Below are 21047 nucleotides of genomic sequence, written 5' to 3'. Positions count from 1 at the left end.
TATTTAATAATATATAGTTTTATTAAACTCACATTTATGTATTTTCAGTCTTTGTTGCAGAACTTTTGGTGATTTCATTCTGTGGAGCAATGAAACAGGATTGGAACCTTTTAGGCCTACGGATCAGCAACATGTCTGGCAGACGAATAATGAAGCACATGGCAGTGGTTTGGGGATAATCTCCAAGTGCGTTGCTTCCGCTGGCACTGGAAACCTGAAGTGTCTATTGCAACATAGATTAGGAGGAAAAATCTTGTCGTCTGTGTTGAACCTGAATTTTGGGTATCACTGGATCTTGCAACAGGACAATGATCCACTCGAATATCCCAAAATCTTATAAAGGCTTGATTTTAGAAGAAGTCCTGGAAGATTTTGGAGTGGCTCAAACCTCCTTAAAATCTTTGGATTTGATGAAGGTGGATGCAAAACAAAAACCCAAGAATATTAGTGAACTGGTGGCCAAGATTTATTGGGATAGACGTTGGTGTCTGGTGTCTATTAAGAACTAAAAATGCTTGTCACAAAGGGGCTGGATCTAATATGTAAACACAGACCATGATGAGTGTCTTGAGAAATCCCTTTAATATTTCAGCCTGTGGTTGGCCTCCTCATTAATAGCGTCTTATCTAGTATGCCAATCAAACACAATCACATACCACTGTACCTAACAAACATCTTATCTATAGAACAGCTTTACTTGCATGTCTCTAGCTGTGGCTAAGGGGGTCACAGGCTGAAAAAATATTAGTGAACACAGGTGCCATAAAAAGCTTTCAGAAGTGAAGAGGCCTGTATCCATGACGACAGTAAACAGAAGCTGGTTTAGATAAGAACGCAAGCAAGCAAGAACGCTGAGCTGCTAAAAGCGGTGAATCACACTCCAGAGAAATAAAAACACCTTCACTTCTCCTCCAGCAGCTGGATTTTCTTCTCCAAACAATTCCCAATCCCTACAAGTTCTCAATTCTGTTCATCTCCTGAACATCCTTCTTGTCCCACTTCATCACTTAAGTGGGGTGGAAACTTTGGAGGAGATTTAAATTTAAATAAATTGCTTTTGAGCTGGACAATAAAAAAATATGTCAATAATGGAGATATTATTTTTAAGTAATTTTTTCATTTTCCAGAGGCACACAACTGAGATGGTAGATACGTGCAAGTGTTCTAAACCTCATAACTGATATTAGATCAAACAGCAAAACCTTCCCAATCAGAGAAGTGCCATCAATCTGTCAACAACAAACAGCGAGTAATTCTGCTCAGAAAAACAATAAGCACTGCAGCTAACCCGCTCAGACCCCACATTTAGCAGTGAGAAATAATACTGTGTTTGTTGGAATCATGGCTTTAACAGGTAAGTCTGTCTTTTATCGTCCAGTCCTACCTGGCTCTATTTGTTCATTGCAGAGACTGTAAAAAAAGATTCCCATTCATTCAATGAAAATGAAGCCAAAATCTTCCGCCATGTTGGCGATCCTGACACCCGATTCTGCGCAGTAGAGACCAGAGGAGGGAGAAAGACTGTGGAGAGACAGCCTACTCATTTAAATAACCCCACCCCTGAGTGCTGCCTCCACAGAGCTCACACAGTCTATGTCCCACCCATACAGACATTGGTCCCACCCCGGCTAGGTGTAACCCAGCCCTTTTACAATAACCACACCTTTTTAAATAGAGCTGAATAACTGAATAATTCTGTGGGGATATAAAATGTGACAATATAAGCAGAGGTTACACTAGCTGTTGCATTTAAATAATGGAGGTAGAATTACAGTATATTGATAAAAAAAAAAAAACGTGATTGAAAGTTGTCTGTTTTGCCATTGAAACCTATGGGGATGGGTGGGGTTACAGAGCTTTCTGCAACTGAACAGCAGGGGGCGCCCGACATGTGGTGGTTTCACTTTGAGGGACGATGCTCTGTCCAGCTATACACATTCTATGGTTCATTGTTACAGCGAGTGCTAGCTAATATAAAGTCAATATAGTCATCTTATTTGGAATTGTTTACTAATAATATGTCGGGTCCCATTCATTCTCAATAAAAAAAAAATAATAATAATAATTTGATACAAATTTTGCTTTGTGACCTGGTGCATTTTAATGTTCTAAATAGCCATTATAAGATGGGTAAACTGTGACTATGAAGGGACACACATGCTCAGTAACTTAAAGTACTTAAAAAGGTTCTGTAATTCAAGTCCTTCCATCGTTGATCCTCATCAGAAATTGACATTGAGGGTGAGTGAAAGGTGATACAAGCCATAGTCCTGACCAAAGCGTTAACTCTTTCTATTCTTTCTATTACGCTGACAGTTCTTCAGTGGAGCAGACCAAATGTATACATGAGCCTAATCCTACAATCTTAGTATGAGTTGGAAGACTTTAAGATCCAGAACTAATCTTCCAGCATCAGTACTTGACTTCACTAATGCTGCCCACAGCAATGTTCTAATATTTAGTGTAGAAATATCAAGGAGTGTTTCCAAGTACTTCAAGCATGTAGATTTTCTAAAAAGCACTTTACCTTCTATGACCATTTTCTCAACCCTGTTTTTCTTGTGCTCTCCAGAGAATCTCTTTACCATTACTGCATTATTGCATTAAATTATCACATATAGTGCTAATGCTAAAGGCAGCTGTTTCAGAAAAATATGAAGTAATGATGTCTTTTACAGCACATTTAGACCACATTCAGTTCTGCAGTTTGCGACACCACTGAGAAAATCACTGCCCCTGCCCACTCCTAGAAAAGACCATGCAATTACACAGAGCTGTCAGAGAAAAACCTGCAGTGAATTAGAGTTTGTCCAGTGTGACACCGCCTGAGTCACACAAGCTATACATTTAAAACTGAAAATTGTATTCAGTGCTGTTATAAAACCTGTATTTTTCCTATCTTTTTAACATATTTAAACATGTACCAGCCATATGAGGTCTTATTTTAGTTATCTATAGGCAAGCCGACAACTGTGTACCTTGCAGTTTGATTTAGGGTGTGTCACTGTGTCTTTGCTATAGTAACGACGGGAAACGTACACCTTGCATGGCTCAAAACACGCAAAAGGCAAATTCTATTTATCAATCACGGGTGTGTATTCAAGCTGTGAAGGTGTGTAAAAGTTCATGTAAAAGTTAGGTTTGTGTGCTGCTGCGTGTCCTAGTGTGTGCAACGAGTGGTGCTATTAAAACAATGCAGGCAAAAGGCATAAAACAGACTGCAAGATAGTAATGAGCAGTGCGGTATGCCTTGTGCAGGGTGTAAGGTCTTCATTCAAATAATACTGAAGCTAAAGCACAGTGTTATAAAGGAGTTTCAGTTTAGTTCTCCAGCACCAGGGCTGGAGTAGCATTAGCATTAGCCGCTAACCGCTATTTCCCCATTCAGTGGTGAGTATTATCAGGATCTCCGGTGGATTCCACGTTTTACCAAGACCTTAAATATACACTAGGGAAGCACGGTTTGACAAGGCAGCACAATTCGACAGAACACTGGAACACATCAAAGCAGGTGCCATTCGCGACAGATTTTATGATATAGAGCGGACTCTGGGGCTTCGACGTGGTGAAACTGCCCAAGCACCAAATCACCAAGTCTGAGGTAAGAGTTTAGTAGCGTTAGTTTAGCTGAAAGAAAAGTTATCAATGCCGCATGGGAGAGTGGCTGAGCGACATTAAGAGTCTGATGTTTAAGGGTTAAGGGTTAACTTTACTTAGCACTCGGTGCAATATCTTTAGAACTACGGCTGTATCTCTGAAACAACCTCTGAGCTGTAAAATTGACTGTGGGGCAAAGGCAGGTAGCGTTCTCTGCTGCAGTGCTGTTAGCCAATCAGAGAAGACATGTTTGCATATATGGATATTCATAAGCAAGAGCCGAAATCCTGTCTTTCTTCAGAGATCGCTAATTCAGTGAACTAAAGCAGGGTTATACAGAAACATGGTATATTCATACTAAAGATCACAACTAGACATTTTAAAATGAATGAAAAAACGATGGAATGAGACCTTTAATGTATAGAGGTTTTATTTTAACTAATTATGGAGGATTTTTAGTGATATACAAGTAAAAAACAATTCAGACAGATTTATGTTTAGCCTGGAAAGCAGTGATATGTACAGCCCTGTGTGTGAGGGAAGAGAGAGAGAGTGTGTGGGACACTTAAATTAAGGCTTGTTTTAATAGTCTGAATGTAGTGATGTTAAAACAGGACAGCTTTATTACCCAACTGAAATATTCATGACACCTAACAGCATCAGCATTCAGACCCAAACAAATTACTGCAGAAAAGAGAGAAAGAGAGAGAAAGACAAAAAGAGAGAGAGCGAGACAGAGAGACAGACAGAGAGGGGACCACCCACCCATGCAATGTTCTTCCTACAATTCCTCTCTCTCTACATGAATCATCTTGCTCACCTTACTGTGCCCTTTCGCTTTTAACACCTTCCCACTCTCTGATTTTCTTCTTCTTCTTTCTCTCTCACTCTTTTCTTTCTCTCTCTCAGTCATGATGCATGATGCTGTTTGGAGGAAAGCGCAGATCCGATCAGATCCAATACATAAGCTCACAGATGCACGCCTTGTGCTGATCAACATCACTCTAGGAGTGATGAGGGGAAAGAGCTCCATCTACCCACTCAGAGAGAGCAAGGCCAATTGTGCCCTCTTAGGGCTCTGGCAGCTGATGGTAAGCTGCATGACCAGGATACGTACCATCGGTCTTCCAATCATAGTGGCAGCACTGGACCACTCAAAGCCTGTTTAAAAAGTATTTACTTTGATTTTTTTTCACTGCAGACAGTATAAACCCAAGGGGACAGGTCAGCACTGAAGGCAAGCCATCCAGTACCGCTACATTCTTTTTCTGCAGTAATATGCTTGTAATTTGTGCAGCATGTAGTTTTGCATTGTGTTGTTGAAAAAGATATGGGCATCCCTGAGAAAAAAAAACGTAAAAACATTGTCTATGTTGTTTTAGATCTTAAGGTACATTTTCTGCATTAATTCTGCTATTATAAAGGTGTACTGACAAAACCTTCCACAATGTCAGATCCTGGCTTTAGGGCCTTTGTACTGCTGATAACAGTCTGGATTATCCAAAGTGCACAGTACCTATTTCTTCCCCCCACCAAAGTCTGAAATACTGATTTGTCGGGACACAGTTCCACCCCAGATGCATTATCCCAGAGACATTGACAGTGTTTCTGAACATGAATAACATAATGCTTTTGCATTATAAAATGTTTTGCATAGAATTGTTATTAAAGGCATAAGCATAAATTGCATGTTTATAATCCATGCTTTTGCTATTTAAATCCTGGCTTTTGTGTTTTTAAGAGGTTAAAAATCTAGTAGATGTAAATGTAAAAGTCAACAACAGAAATTTCAATTGATTTCCAAAGAAGTGAGAATCTTAAACTAAGAACTACTGTTTGTACTGTTTATAAAGCAGCTCCTGTGTGAGCTGGTAAAATCAGTCAATTTATATAAATTATTTCTTTCCAGCTAATGCACAATTTCCAATTTCTTATTGACATCGGAATAACTACCCCATAGAGAGCAAGAGCGAGGGAATTAGAAAGAGAGAGATAGATATGAACAAGCGTGTCTCCAAGGTCCTGCCATTTAGAAAATATTGAAGCAGCTGAATGTTCACACGTCATGCTCTGATAAAATCTCAATTTGTGAATATTGTATTTCATACACAGATATGCGAGTGTGGCTATGCAACGCTGCTTTCTGAAATCAGTCAGCCCGCTCTCACAATGCATGATAACATGACCCGCAGACTGCCAAGCCATTTCCTTACAGCTGATAGAAAGTCAACTACACAAGAGTCTTACCACCTTCCTCATCACTATTCTGACGAAGATAAGACTCAGCATAAGCCTTTAGGAGGGGTTTCCACTGGACCATCAACTCCTCCTGTTAAGGCCAAGGTCACAGATTTAAAGCAAACCTCCAAATCCACTGAAATAAATAATTGAACATGAAAACTGGCATCTGTGTATCCGATGTGTATCCCAATCCTCCTGAAAATCCTATCTGAAGAAGAGAGTTCAAACAACAATATGAGAGAACACCTAAAGCTACTGGGGCAAAAGGAGGATGCATAAATTTAACAAAAGCAAGAAAGGCAATAATTCTGACTTTTTTGGGCAGAATGGACAAAATGGATTGTCTGTGAATGAGTTGTATTATTCAGAATTTCCAAAAAGGATAAAAAAAAAAGATTCAGCTCCTACTTGGTAGTGAGTTTGGCTGTAGCCTGTAGGAATGTTCCAAACACATTTTTTCATATTTTGCCCCTGAGTCTGTGTCATTTGTCTATGAGTATCTCCTGATATTGATTCCTGATCCGATACTTTGACAGTGCAGTAAAAAAAAAAGAAAAGACCACATAAAGGTGGCCTTTAATGTCATATCTTTACCCTGTTCCCTGTCTTTTCTGATATTTTTCGTGTTTTTTTACCTTTTTCCTCCGTGCCTGTGTTTCTCTCTGTGTTTATTTCATTTTCTTCTCTGTGCCTGTGTGTTCTTTCCCCACATGCTCCCCTGCACGTGGCTCTGTGTGTTCCTTTAAGTGGCCGCCCCAGCCCTGTGTTACCCTTCTGACTATCTGTAGCTCTGCCTGCTTGTTACCTGTCCCCAGGTGTTTCCTGTTTTAATTTCCCTTCATGTGTATTTAAAGCCCTGGTGTTTCTGTTTCTTTTGTCGGTGTTTGTCTCCATTGTACGCTCCATGTTAACTACCCTGTTTATTCCTTGTTTGTTTAGCTTCCCCAGTTGTTTATGTATTACCGGTGTTTGTTTATTTTAGTTTGTTCATTTGTTTGTTTGTTTATTAATAAATTCCCTTTTACCTGCACTTGCATCCACTCTTCTCGTCTATCCCTGGCAACACAGTTACACTTCAGGTTTTTTTTTATTTATTTTTATTAAATTTTTGAAACAAAAATTGCCATTTTTGGCACAAAACAAACATGTAATAAATAGTCATAGAAATGATTTTCATTTAAAAATGCATCTTTTCTTTTAATAAATAATAAATAATAACAAACTAAAAATTGTCATTCATCAATTCTTTAAAATAATCATATTTAAGATCATAATTCATTTTTCAAATGCTGAAATTCTGCTTTTTGGGAAGGGAGTGTGTCTGTGTGTGTCTGCGCAAGCGATCACAAGCACACTCACAGCTCATGACATGAGTGTGGCATGAGGGCATTCTTAATCTCAGTCTATATTAAACTTGTGGAGTAATAACATTTTTTTTCAAAGTCAAACGAGCAATGGCTGTAAATCTACACAGATTTATCTCCTGAAAACTGTATATCTGGGTGAGTAAAGCGCTTCAGTTTATTTTCAGTAAGCTTAGATTTCCTATATTTTTAACAGCGCGGTTAGCAGCAGCGATAGCCACGGTTAGCAGCACTTAGCGCTAGTAAATGCCGCCCGATAGTGCTACACTGAGGAACTCTGTGTGGTCCGGTAACCCAGGGCGCTATCAGCTAGAGGTTTTGTCTTACATAGCTTGTTTTAACATGATAAACACCCAGGCTACAGTCCAATATACTCACCTCTGAACCGTGAAAGAGCTAGCGTTGCAGTTAGCGGCTAATGCTGCTACAACCAGTGCTGGGGAAACCTCACTGAAAACCCTCTGAAACACTGGACTTCAGAAGAATGGCGACATATGGATGGCCATGGAGGCATTCATGGGAAACTCTTGCTATGTGTGGACGAGCATAATCCTACTGAAAAAATCCACTAGAGATCCATGCTACACTCCGACTGTCATCAGATCTCAAATAGAACCTAAATATCTCTCTATGATTCCAGTCTGTGTTGAGGATTTTCGTTCAGCATACCACTGAAAACAAAGAAAACTTTGACTAACAGATTAACAAATTAGCTGAAAATTCCATTCTAGTCTTCTCAGTTTAATGATGTGCTAACTCTCACAATCTGTCAACTGGGTACAATGTGTTTGTGTACGTCATTGAGGCATGTTTAGTAGCCAGCAATCTCTCACCAAGAGGTACACTATTCAAACGAAGCCACTGAGAGCCTTTTAATAGTGCAGTGGGGGAAAACAGTTTTCCCAGTGTCTAATCAGATCTCACATTTAATTAATATCTGACATATCTGTATGCAGAGTTTTGAATTAATGTCATATATATAATATATAATATGTGTACCTACTACAGTAACCAAATACTTTGGTATTTTACTAAAAATTGCTTGTTTTATATAAGAAATTTGTGGCAAGCCATACTATACTATACCATACCATATGTTTCTCTATATACTGGCAATGAAACAAAAACACAAACACACACACTCACTCTCTTAAACACAGACTTGGCAAACTGATACAATAATGGTTATTGACAGAGGCTGACCTATGTATTTACACATTACCTACATTAGCAACACATAACATCAGCTTCACCGCAGCACCATTTATCAACAGCTCTAACACTCTGCAGAGCATCTGTGTGTGTGTGTGTGTGTGTGTGTGTGTGTGTGTGTGTGTGTGTGTGTGTGTGTGTGTGTGTGTGTCAACTCCATGACTTATTGGATGTGGTCAGGTTGAGTATAGTGGAGGGGGAGTTTCCTGTGTGCTAGTGCTTTTTCAATCACTATAGAAAAGATAAACAAATGCTGTCCATAGTGCTAAAGGCACTGCAGTACTTTGAGTGGGAGTGTGCACACATTCAGAATCCATTTCAGATCCTTAAGAGCTTATCATTGATTTGTGTAATCAGGAGTAAAAATAAACACAAAACTAAACTAAAGTGAAAATTCTACTTTTTAAAAAGCAACATTCACAATTTCATCATTACATTTCAAATACATTAAAATCAATTTTATAGACCCTGAAATAGAACCCTAAGCCACTTCACAAGGTGCTGAACTAAGAAGTCGCTACTAAGAAATTCACAATAGTTTCTGCCTTATGAATAATAACTGAGTAATACATTTAGGCCTCAATACAGTAAAATAACATTTACTGCATTTTAATTTCATTCATTTATTCATTTGTTTGTTTGTTTATTTACTATAAACCGGTCATAATTTGTTCATAATTTTTCAAAAGTTTATGAACTGAATGTCTCACAGGGCTGCACGTTGAGAGCTCACTTCTTCTGGCCGTAATTGTGATTTAGTCTATAGTAGTGTAAGCCCAGTAGTAGCAAGGCTTAATAAACATGTAAAAAAAAAAAAGAGAGGGGGGTGTACTATCATGTTTCAGGGGGGCTTTGGGAAGCTTTATCTTTGTGCACCTAATGTGCCCACTACTTCACACACACACACACACAGTGGACAGGTTCATTTAATTATGTTGTATTGGCAGGTGTGTGTGCTGTGTGTGTCCACGTCAGCATTCTCTCTCATTCTCTGTGCGGCGAGTTATTTATTAGAACACTGACAGAAGAATCAATACTCCATACTGTATAGAAACAAACACACACACACACACACACACACACACACACAGGACCCACAAAGAACCCACAGAAACATTTCTATATAAATTACTTTAAGGCCACCTGGCAGAAAGAACTGGTGTGTGCGTGTGTGTCGGAGGTCATGCTCCTACCTTGACCTTTTCCTGCAGTTTTCCGAGGCGGACGGTGCCCTCGATGATGCGGGTAAGAACACCCTGCTTGTCCTTCTCTAAACACGAGGCCTGAGGAGGTACAGAGGGGATTACTCAGCTACACAAACACAAAGAATGATATGAAGAGGCAGAAGAAGAAGTGGGAAGAAGAAGAGGTAAGAATAAGAAGAAAAATAAGAAGAAGACATGAGAAGAATAAGATGTGAGGAGAAGAAGAAGCACAAGAACACAAAGCAGAAGCAAAAGAAGAAGAAGAAGAAGAAAAAGATGCAGAGATATAAGCATAAGAAGAAGTACAAGCAGAAAAAAGAAGCAGAAGCAAAAGAAGAGGAAAAAAAGAAGCAAAAGAAAAAGAAGATGCAAAAGCATGAGAAGCAGAAGAAGAAGATAAAGAGGTATAAGCATAAGAAGTAGAAAAAAGAAGCAGAAGCAAAAGAAGAGGGAAAAAAGAAGAAGCAGAAGAAAAAGAAGATGCAAAAGCATGAGAAGCAGAAGAAGAAGATAAAGAGGTATAAGCATAAGAAGTAGAAAAAAGAAGCAGAAGCAAAAGAAGAGGGAAAAAAGAAGAAGCAGAAGAAAAAGAAGATGCAAAAGCATGAGAAGCAGAAGAAGAAGAACAAGACGTAAAAGAAGCAGAAGAAGCAGAAGAAGATGCAAAAGAAGAAGAAGAAGAAGAAGAAGAAGCAGAAGACGGCGCAAAAGAAGAAGAAGAAGCAGAAGAAAAAGAAGCAGCAAAAGCATAAGAAGAAGCAGATAAGGGAGAAGAAGAAGAAGAAAGTAGAAGAAGATGAAGAAGAAGTTGAAGAAGTATAAGCATAAGAAGTACAAGCAGAAAAAAAGAAGAAGCAGAAGTAAAAGAAGAGAAGCAGAAGAAGAAGACGTAAAAAAAGTAGACAAAGACGCAAAAGAAGAAGAAGCAGAAGACAATGCAAAAGAAGAACAGAAGAAAAAGAAAAAGCAGAAGCATAAGAAGAAGCACATAAGAGAGAAGAAGAAGAAGAAAGCAGAAGAAGATGAAGAAAAAATGGAAGAAGTACAAGCAGAAAAAAGAAGCAGAAGCAAAAGAAGAAGCAGAAGCAAAAGAAGAGGAAGAAGAAGACGCAAAAGAAGAAGAAGAAGAAGCAGAAAAAAGGAGAAGAAGAAGAAGAAGAAGAAGAAGGGTAAACAAGAGGAAAGCAATGGAAAGCACAGGGGATGGGTTGGTTTTAGGGCAGATGGTTTTAGGGCAGAAGAAAAAAAGAAGAAAATAGCAGATATTTAATAAAATACTAAAAAAAAAAAAAAAACAAACAAGCAAGAACAGACAGTAGAGACTCATCTGAAGATAAAGCCTGAAGTATTTTTTTCTAAATCACAATTACAGAGTCTTACACAACACCTCTAAATAAGAAACAAGCCAGAGGACTTGTTGCCTACAGGATTCTGTATTGTGTAGTAAAAAAAAGTTTTTTTTACAGCTTTCTTAGCTTTTAAATAGAGAGAGAAGATGGGAACGGTTATCCCAGTTTCATCATGACCATTCACACACAGACACACACACACACACACATAATTTCTATGTGTTTATATAATGACTATCATTAGCAGACGGCAGATATTGTTCGGGGAACTCACAGAGCTGTGTGATTTTTACTGAGGAGCTCTATGAATTGCTTTCCCAAGAGACCCATATACTTAAGTGCATGGATGCCATACTGTGCTAGCAAGGGGCAATTACAATGTAATGAAGCCATGTGCAAGTTTACACTCTGAGTCAGGTGTATCAAACTCATTTCACAACAACAAAAGTACATAAAAGAGTAGAATTTCTTAAGTAAAATAAACATGTTAAAATACAGATTACTGCACTTTACGGACTATAAGGTTCACCGCATTATAAGGTTCACTATCAATGAACGTCTATTTTCTGGTCTATTTTCATACATAAGGCACATTTTTCGTGACAACAGTAAGGAACAGGGGTGTCGCCATGTTTTCCTTCTAATTCAGCAGGTCTCACTGCTGGAGGCTCCTAAGTAAACAAAACCGTAATTCTTAAAATAATCTTCCTGGAAACCTCTTATTTGAGTGAGTAAAGCGCTTCCATTTATTTACAGAAATCTTAGATTTCCAAAAGTTTAATGTGATTAGCAGCAGTGCTAGCTGCGGCTAGGCACTATCAGCTAGTGGTTCATCCCACGTAGCTTGTTTTAACATGGTAAACGCGCAAGCTACAGTCCGATATACTCACCTCTGAATGGCGATAGAGCTAGCTTTGTGGTTAGCAGCTAATGCCTAATGCCTAATGCTCCAGCCTCCAGTGCTGGAGAAACTTTTACTGAAACTTCTTTATAACAGTGTACTACAGCAGAGTGGCATTACTGCTACTTACAACCTGAATGGTAGAACTCATACATAAGGGACATTGGATTATTGGGTGCAGTGTTGATTTTTGGAAAAATTCAGGACTTTAAGTGCACCTTATAGTGCGAACAATATGGTACACTTCTCTTGTTCCACTGTATTTCACACTTGTATTCATTTTTTCATGTGATTTAAAATCAGAAGCCAAGTCCAGTTGCAATTGAACAGATAAAAACCTGAATTTAGTGAAGGCCAGTTGTTTTATAAATGAGTGTTTTTATTCTACACAAGAAAAAATATTGTAATGCCAGTTTTATTAAGCCACATGCATGTACAGATATTATATTCTTAATAAATCAGTCATATATAAATGCAAAGAACTCATATCAAGTAAACACATTTAAAATCAAATTTAATTATGTTTTATGAATAAAACCAGTTTGGGAGTGACAAATAAAAGAATAATACCCAATGGCAAAGGGAGGGTCCTGATGCCTGCCAGACAGACACACACTGATATCTGCACTTTAAATTAGGGATGTGTGTATATTCACTTGTCTGGTGCAGACAGCTTGGTAGCAATCATCATGCAATTTTCTTCTGTGCCATTATTGTCTGAGGATAAGGATGTGTATGTGTGTGTGTGTGTGTTTGTGATAAAATGAGCATGTGTGTGTGTATGTGTTTAATACCATGTGAATGAGCTGATCTCTCTCATGCGTGGTTTTCTCTGCGAGTGTGACAACACTGGCGAGGTACTGATGAGCTATCAGCTCCTTCTCTAGAGAGTCTTCAATCTGCTGCTTCAGAAGATCTGTACGCCTCTGAGCCTTCCTACAGAGAGAGAGAAGCACACAGACAGACTGAATATTAATTTGTATTTAGCAACATTTGGGAACCACTGATTAAATGACGTTTTGTTGTTTTTAATGAAAACATAATTTAATAACACAACCTCAACAGAGAGCACAATCCCTGTGTATTGTACTGTTTTAATTTAACATTTAATAATAAAATAATAAAAACAATAAAATATTAAATGCAGTTTGTAGAAATTGTTTCATTTAAAATGTTCCCCCATGTGATAAAATCTGCAAATACATTCTCTGAACCTTGTGCATATTTGTTTACTTATTTGTTAACTCCTCCTGTATTTTTTGCACTATTAGGTGCACTATCAATAAACGTCTATGTTCTACATAGTTCTACATGTTCTTTTCATACACAAAGCGCACCGGATTATAAAATGCATTATTTAAGTCAAACAAGCGCTGGAGGTTAATCTACACAAATTTCTCTCCTAAAAACTGTTTATTTGGTTGAGTAAAGCGATTCTGTTTATCTACAGTAAGTTTAGAATTCCAGATTTCCACTAAGGCTAGCTAGACAGCGCTACAATGAGGAACCCTAAGTGTTCCAGTAACCCAGGGCGATATTAGCTAGCATTTCATCCCACATAGCTTCTTTTAACGCAGTAAATGGGATGGCTACAATCGGATATACTCACCTCTGAACGGTGAAATGGCTAACTAGGGCTTTGTGCAGTTAGCAGGTAATGCTAATGCTGCTCCAGCAGTGCTAGCCAGGGTTAGCAGCAAGTTACAGCCTATATTCTCACCTCTGAATGGCGAAAGAGCTAACTAGCCCTTACCGGGTAACTCTAATGCTGCTCCAGCAGTGCTAGCCACCTCTGAATGGCAAAAGAACACACTTAGCACAGTTAGCAGCTAATGCTAATACTGCTCCAGTCTCAGTGCTGAAGAACTGAACTGAAACTCCTATATAACACTGTACTTCAGCAGAGTAGCTTTACTGCTCCTTACAACCTGACTTGTAAAATTCATACATAAGGCGCACCGGATTATAAGGCACACTGATAATTGTTGGGAAAATTTGAAGTAAAAAATATTGTCCCAGAAACAATTAAATTAAACAACATATTTTAATTATTTAATACACTTTGTTCACAGCATTATGCTGTGAGGAGTTTCTCACAAAGTTACTGTACTTGGACCCTAGGGCTAAAGACCAATATATTGAGTGAACTCAACTCTAAACACTCATGATTTGACTTGAACTTTTATTTTGTCATTTGTGAACATCTCTGTATTGTGTGTACCTGTTAGCTTGGCGTGCTAGCTCTAGCTCGCTCTCCAGGTGTTTGACATCTGCGCTCAGGTTAGTTTTCTCCAGCAGCAGCGCTCTCTTCTCAGCCTGCAAGGCGCTCACATGCACCTGCAGCTCATCTATCTCACTGCTCTTCATCCTCTCCTCTTCTTCCATTTGGCTGCAGAAAACATGAGCACACCCTCATAAGCATGTAACCAAAATGATACGTGGAATTTTACTATAAGTCTGCTTAAGACAGATGTTTATTATTGCGGTCAAATCATGCAAAATGTTCTAAGCTCAGATGCAGAGTCTGTTAGAACTGTGGCTCTAAACTTGACTCAGCAGACTGTTAGCACTGCAGCTAGACCTTTCCTACATTGGTGAGCTAAACCACTCTAACCTTGCTGAGCTCGGCCCATGTTTCTGTTGAGGCCCTAATCATGGCATGGCTTTCTGTTAGCATTGACTCTAGTTAGCATTGAGGTTCTAATCATAACTTGGCTGGCTGTTAGCAACATGGCTAACCTGCTTAAACCTTGCCAAGCTCCTTTTCCTGGTACAGAGTTGCCAGGTTTGTGTTTTTTCCGCCTAATTGGGCTTGTTTGAAAATGTAAAAAAATTCCACGGCCGCCAAAAAACAAAAAAAGTGGGTATTGCCTTGGACAACACAGTGGGCAAACAAGTACAAGTCAACACTAAAATCAATCAGGAGAACATAACGATCGATATAAAGGAGGACAGCATGAAAGAGTGACTATGACTAAGATAAACAGCAATACTGACAATAAATCCCTTACTAACAAAATGCCACACTCATATACTCATAGTTGTTTTGCAATTTGCTTCAAACGTGTGACAGACATATATATTGGGCTAGTTAAAGCTTCTGAATGGCTGACTTTGGGCTGGATGTTTTTGTTGGACATGGCAACCCTGCTCTGGTAGCATCTCTGCTGAACCACCTGATAAATCACAGCCATTCAGAGGGCTGAAATACTTATCACAGGTATTGGTTAATGCGACTGGTCATTTAATACAGACATCATAAGAGAGGCAAGGACAACTAAGTTTGTGTGAAAGACAAAAAGCTTTGTGTGTGTGTGTGTGTGTGTGTCTGTGTGTTTGTGTTTGCTTAAAACAAGCAAGCAGTTTTTGAATACTAGGGCAATTCCTTTCTTTCTGTCCAATCTTTTTCTCATAGTCTCTTCCCTCCCTGACTATATTTATCTCTCCATCATCTCTCGTTTTTCTCTCTCTTTGTCTGAGGCTTTCTCTCTCCCTCTCTCACTCCAATATGTCCTCCCCCTATCTGTCATCTATCTCCCTCTCCTGCTGTATTTGTTGAAATTTTAATGAGTTTCCCCAAAAATCCTCTAATGGCTTTTCATGTGCAGCCTGATTAAAGAATATCACAGTATAGTTACAGAATATTTCCCTTCAGATGAACTCTATGCCTCTCACACAATCCCCCGCTCTCTCTCTCTCTCTCTCTCTCTCTCACACACACACACACACACACACACACACACTATTCACAGAGTAGGTTTACAGAGTTCAGCAGTTAATCAATTGCAGAAAAAGTTCTATCTCTTTATCTTTTCGATCTTCTTTTGAGGTCGATGCTGGAGCTCAGACAGTGGAATATAGTAGAAATATAGTACACAGTGCTTTTATTCTCTCTGCATAAAATAAACTTTTTTTTCCAAGGTTTAATTGCTCTCATGAGTGAAGCTTCTCTTGTTAAAAGAATGGGCTTTGGTCAGTGAAGCCTCATTGTCCTGTAGGGTCTATCTGTCTGATGGGTAATCTCTAGACTTCAGTTGATCTACAGCATAAACCCCTCCAGTTGAAGGGTGTCTGAATGATTTGCAAACATGATGTTTGTCTGCTAATAGGTTTTCTCTACAATTTTAAAGGACAACTACCCAACCCACTCTTTAGGACTCGTCCTTTCACTAGTAATGTCCCCAACATTAAAAGGGTAAAGGCTAGCACATGCCTCCTCCGATCCATGTGAAATCAGCCACCTGACCAAGTGATGGGGCATTGTTGGGTAGCCAGAGTCATCAAAGCCTCTGACATGTCACGTAACACATCACTTTTCCCACATCACTTTTAAGGTGATGTTGGTCAGACCAAACTACCCACTACCCACCCAGAGAGACCATGGCCAATAGTGCTCTCTCAGACTCCGGCTGCTGATGGCAGCATGACAGGGATTCAAACTTGCAATCTTTAGATCATAAGCTAGGCACACATCTGATTTTTTTGCTCAGATCAGATTTGGCCATCTTGTCTGTTCAACAAATCTGTCCCTGAAACGCCTCACATGCGCACATGGATACCTGTATAAATGTCGCCTTCTTCACCAACAACAAAAAACATCACATGTGAGAGGCGACTCGTAGCTTTATAAAGGGAAATGGATGCGTAAGCAGCTCATATGTGGAGCATCTTTTGCTGGAGTGAAGAAACAGCAAACAGCTGATCTGAAGTTCATGCTCAGGTCAAGGAGGTGAAAAAAGGGCAGGTGGTTTGCTTTTGCTGTTTTTGCAGCTATAGCTGCACAGCTGCACCAAGAGATTTGTGGGTACGAGAGAGAAGCATGAAGCACATAAATTCTGATTTGACTGTTCACATTCATGTCGCATATCCATGGATTGAATACGTATCTGATTTAGGACCACATATAAAAGTGACTTAAATCTGATTTGGAAAAAAATCAGATTTGGCACGTTCACACATGAATGACAAAATCAGATCTGAGCCACATTGAGCAAAAAATCAGATTTGAGTCACTTTTGCCTGGTAATGTGAACATAGTGAGAGTCATAGTAGCAGTGTCTTAGTCAGCTGGATCACTGGAGCCCTGTAGAATTTCTTTTTTTTTATTCTTTGTTATGTTACTCTTTTATTTCTTGTCCTTCTCTTCATCTCTTTATCTTCCCCTTAGGTATGGTTGTATCATTTTGAACCCTTTTTCCTGTATCACAGATATTGATCACACACACACATACAGCTGTACCGTTTGAGTTTGTCTGTGGTAGAGCTGTGTTCCAACAGGCTGACTGAGTTCTTCAGTGTGGAGCTAGTTTTCTGGAACTCCACCTTCAGCGTGTGAAGTTCCTTCTGTGCCGTCTGTAACTCTGCCTCCAGACCCTGCTTCTCTGCCTCCAACAACATCAACTGCTTTGACACCTTGCAGACTGCAGAGAAAGAGAGAGAGAGATAGAGAGAGAGAGTGACAGATAATGGGAAAACAGGAGTTTTAAAATGGAAAGAACATCAGGCCTGAAGATAAAAAAAGAAATAGACGTACATTTATCTACAGTGCAATAAAGTTCAGATGCTCCCCGGGAGAACTGAAGAGAAAAGTGTGACTTTTCTGTAAGGCGCACAGAGTGGAACAGATCTGTAGAGCAATCTTTAGAGAGATGTCAGATTTCTGGTTTGGGACCATTTCTGATTTATGACATTTTGCTGGCAGCAGACTGGAGTATCAAAGAAAGGCTTTATGTTGTATGACAGTAGAATACAATTATGGGTGTGTGTATGTATGTGTTTGTGTGTTTGTGTTTGTCAGCATTTTACCTTCCTGAGTGTGTTTGGCATGTGTTTCCTTGGCTTTAGTGTGCTGCAGCTCCAGCTGTTCTATCAGCACCTCATTCTCCTCCAACACTAACCGTGCCTGGTCCTGCAACTGCCTCCTAAACACAAAACACACACACACACTGTAAGTATTTACAGTGTTCTACTTTTGTACATTGTTTTACATACATACATAGTGTTTCAAATGTCTAGAAACACCATTAAAAAGGCTGAGATTTTGCATTATTTTGTAATTTTATCAGTGGTGTGCAGTGAGGCCCGTCTAATCCTTAAGAGAAGGGGGGACAATAGGTGCATGTAAATCATTACTTGATTATTTTAATCATATATAGTTATTGTCAACTATAAGCATATATATTATAAATTAACTAAAATAAAAACAGCAACTAATACAAAGCATTACTCTGTGTTTTTCAGTATGTTACTGATTAACAGCGGTACTAACCAAAACTGCTTCTTAAAACGGCTTCTGCCCCCTTGTGTCTGCATGGACCCCTCTCCTGATTTTGTGAAGGGTATAGTAATGAGTCTATTAGCAAAGTCATAGGACAACAATCTAACCAATCAGATTCATGACTTACACTCCGGGGGAGGGGCCATGGCTGTCTAACCCCTTCTCAGCGCTCTGTTGCAGAAGGGGTACCCACTATATTAACTGCACGCCACTGGATTTTATATATATATTTTTTTAAACTTTACAACATCTGAAGTAGATATGCAAAGAAGTTATAGCAAAAAAAAATATTCAAGCAAAAAAAAATTAGTTTAGTGTTCAGCCAAATAAGACCAAATAATTCATAATGAACAATTACTTATTTTATTTTGCTCAGAATACTGCTATATACAGTGGCTTGCAAAAGTATTCATACCCCTTGAACATTTTCACATTTTGTCACCTTTCAACCACTAACGTAAATGTATTTTACTGAGATTTTAAGTGATAAACAAACACATAGTACTGTATAAGTGTGAACTGGAACGAAAATGATACATGGTTTTCAAATTTGTTTATTAAATAAAAATATGAAAAGTGCCACTGCATCTACAAAGCATGAAGTGTGTGAGGTGGTCTGCAGAGAGAGCTGTTAAAACATTAGTTTTATATGTATTTTTACGCTCTACTCCCATAAATTAAGAGCAATTTATGAGACAACTTGAATTTTTGTATTACTTAATTTTAGCATTTGTCCTACTTTTGCTTTAATGCACCACTTGAAAGTCATCTAAATACAAGAATCACTGTAGAGGCCCGATTCTTCTTAGATGTGCTTTTATGCTTATCTAATCAGCAATGCTCTTTATGCTCAAGGGCATTTCAAGCAGCAATTTAGCAGAATCTAAAACTCATTCCAAATGAAAAAGGCATTAGAAGAAAATTACCTTCCTTCAAATAAAGCATTAAGCAATCTCACTACAATTTCAGAAAACTTGTTTCTCTAAAGGCTGTCCGGCTAATGTCAAATAAATCACAGAGCTGGGTGAGAGAAGGTTGAGCTCTAATGAGAGACCTGGTTAATATACACTAGTATACTACATGCAGATCATAATTAAAAAAAAAAAAAAAGAATGATAGTGTCAAGTGGTTTCAGTGTGGAGGTTGTAGTGAAAATGTTCTGTGAACAACGTCTCATGGGCAATGACTAGCAGCAGCTGCTAATCTAAGTTTCACTGTTATGTGGACAGCGCTTGAGAAACAGAGATAAACGCTTGCACAACTAATTCAGCAATACCTCGCCAAAGGCCAATGGAAACAAATAGAGCTTAAATACAATACAGGCAATCAGGCACAGGTGAGGGGAATCACTAATTAGTCACAGCTGCAGGCAATCAGAACTCAGGTCACAATGAGCATGGGAACTGTCTATTGTTGGTTAAAGAGAAGCATGTGACTGTAGTGTGAGAAGGAGTGGCATTCTGGGAAGTGCAGTCCATAGTGCCATAGAAGAAATAGGTCCAGGAAGCATGACACATAAACACATTAAATTAAAGATTTAAGCACATTTAATACATAAAATGAAACAAAAGTTGCCCACAATACAGCTCTGGAAAAAATTTAAAAGACCACTTAAGTTTTTAAATTAGTTTCTCTGATTTTGCTATTTATAGGAATATGTTTGAGTAAAATGAACATTATTGTTTTATTCTTTAAACTACAGACAACATTTCTCTCAAATTCCAAATAAAAGAAAATGAGAAATGGATGAAATAACAAAAGAGATGCAGAACTTTTATACCTATAATCAATAATGCAAAGAAAACAAGTTCATATTCATAAAGTTTTAAGAGTTCAGAAATCAATATTTGGTGGAATAACCCTGTTTTTTAATCACAGTTTTCATGCATCTTGGCATGTTCTCCTCCACCAGACTTACACACTTCTTTTGGATAACTTTATACCACTCCTGGTGCAAAAACTCAAGCAGTTCAGCTTGGTTTGATGGCTTGTGATCATCCATCTTCCTCTTGATTATATTCCAGAGGTTTTCAATTTGGTAAAATTAAAGAAACTAATTTTTTAGTCGTCTCTTACTTTTCCAGAGCTGTATTTTCACTGGGCAATAGTATAGTCTCTTTAAAACCAGGATAGATTGGAGAAACACCGGGGGGGTGGGGAGGGGGTTGGTGAAGGAGAGGAGGTACTGGTGTGTATGTGTGTGTGTCAGGTTTTTCTACTGAACTCTGTTCTTTAATGTTAAAACACCACAGAAAAGGAAAACAATTTGTGTATAAACTGTGGTATACAAATCTCCGCACAAAACCCCTCTAATGTCCTCTAATAACCCTGTGAAGACGGTACAGTGCTCCTGCTAAGTAATGGAATATGAGTGATGAGCGTGTGCGGGTGTGTTGAGTAAAAGAGTCTCCGTGACCAATAACACTAATATATTAAAGACCTAAAGCATACAGCACAGATAGAGTTCATTGCATAATTGATAGCTTTGATGAATATTAAGGAGGTGCTTTGGATAACACTGCAGCACTTTCTTGCTGATGAGGCTGTTCTTGTGGAGTGAGAGTATGTGTGTATGTGGGGGTGTGTTTATTACTGTACATCAGTTGCTGTGTGATTCTGTGGATGAGCGCTACATGGAGGAGTACAGTAAGTTTCTACATAAATAAAATAAATAAAATACTGAGGCTGGCCTGAATTATTTGAATACATGAGAACTCCTTTGCATTTTAATATCTGGAGATTTTTCTTTAGACAAAAAATGTGTTAAAAGTATGTTTAAGTCAACCAGATCCACTAGTTTATATGAGACATCCCTAAGAAACACACTAAGTTAACCCTATAGTTTTGTACCATACACCTAGTTGAAAAGTGTGCAATACAGAATGCTCTTTACTACTAACA

At 38.6% G+C, this 21047-nt stretch overlaps 1 protein-coding gene across 7 annotated transcripts in view; it reads right to left on the bottom strand.

The window, feature by feature from the left end:
* cep89 (centrosomal protein 89) overlaps nt 1-21047 on the bottom strand; it is a 133639-nt gene that overhangs the window by 81423 nt on the left and 31169 nt on the right. For 5 of the 7 annotated variants that reach the window (XM_022668138.2, XM_022668140.2, XM_022668139.2 and 2 more), the window contains 5 exons: nt 17675-17790; nt 17109-17289; nt 14091-14258; nt 12664-12805; nt 9608-9697 (listed from right to left, as the gene is read on the bottom strand). In XM_022668138.2, the coding sequence (XP_022523859.2) occupies nt 9608-9697; nt 12664-12805; nt 14091-14258; nt 17109-17289; nt 17675-17790 (697 nt within the window). Of the gene's footprint in view, nt 1-9607; nt 9726-12663; nt 12806-14090; nt 14259-17108; nt 17290-17674; nt 17791-21047 lie in introns of all 7 variants that reach the window. The other 2 variants (XM_049471222.1, XM_049471223.1) reach the window with 1 other exon arrangement.

The sequence above is a fragment of the Astyanax mexicanus genome, chromosome 23 (genome assembly GCF_023375975.1).
Source record: "Astyanax mexicanus isolate ESR-SI-001 chromosome 23, AstMex3_surface, whole genome shotgun sequence".
Classification (NCBI taxonomy): Eukaryota; Metazoa; Chordata; class Actinopteri; order Characiformes; family Acestrorhamphidae; genus Astyanax; species Astyanax mexicanus.
This window is presented reverse-complemented; position numbering and strand designations above follow the sequence as displayed.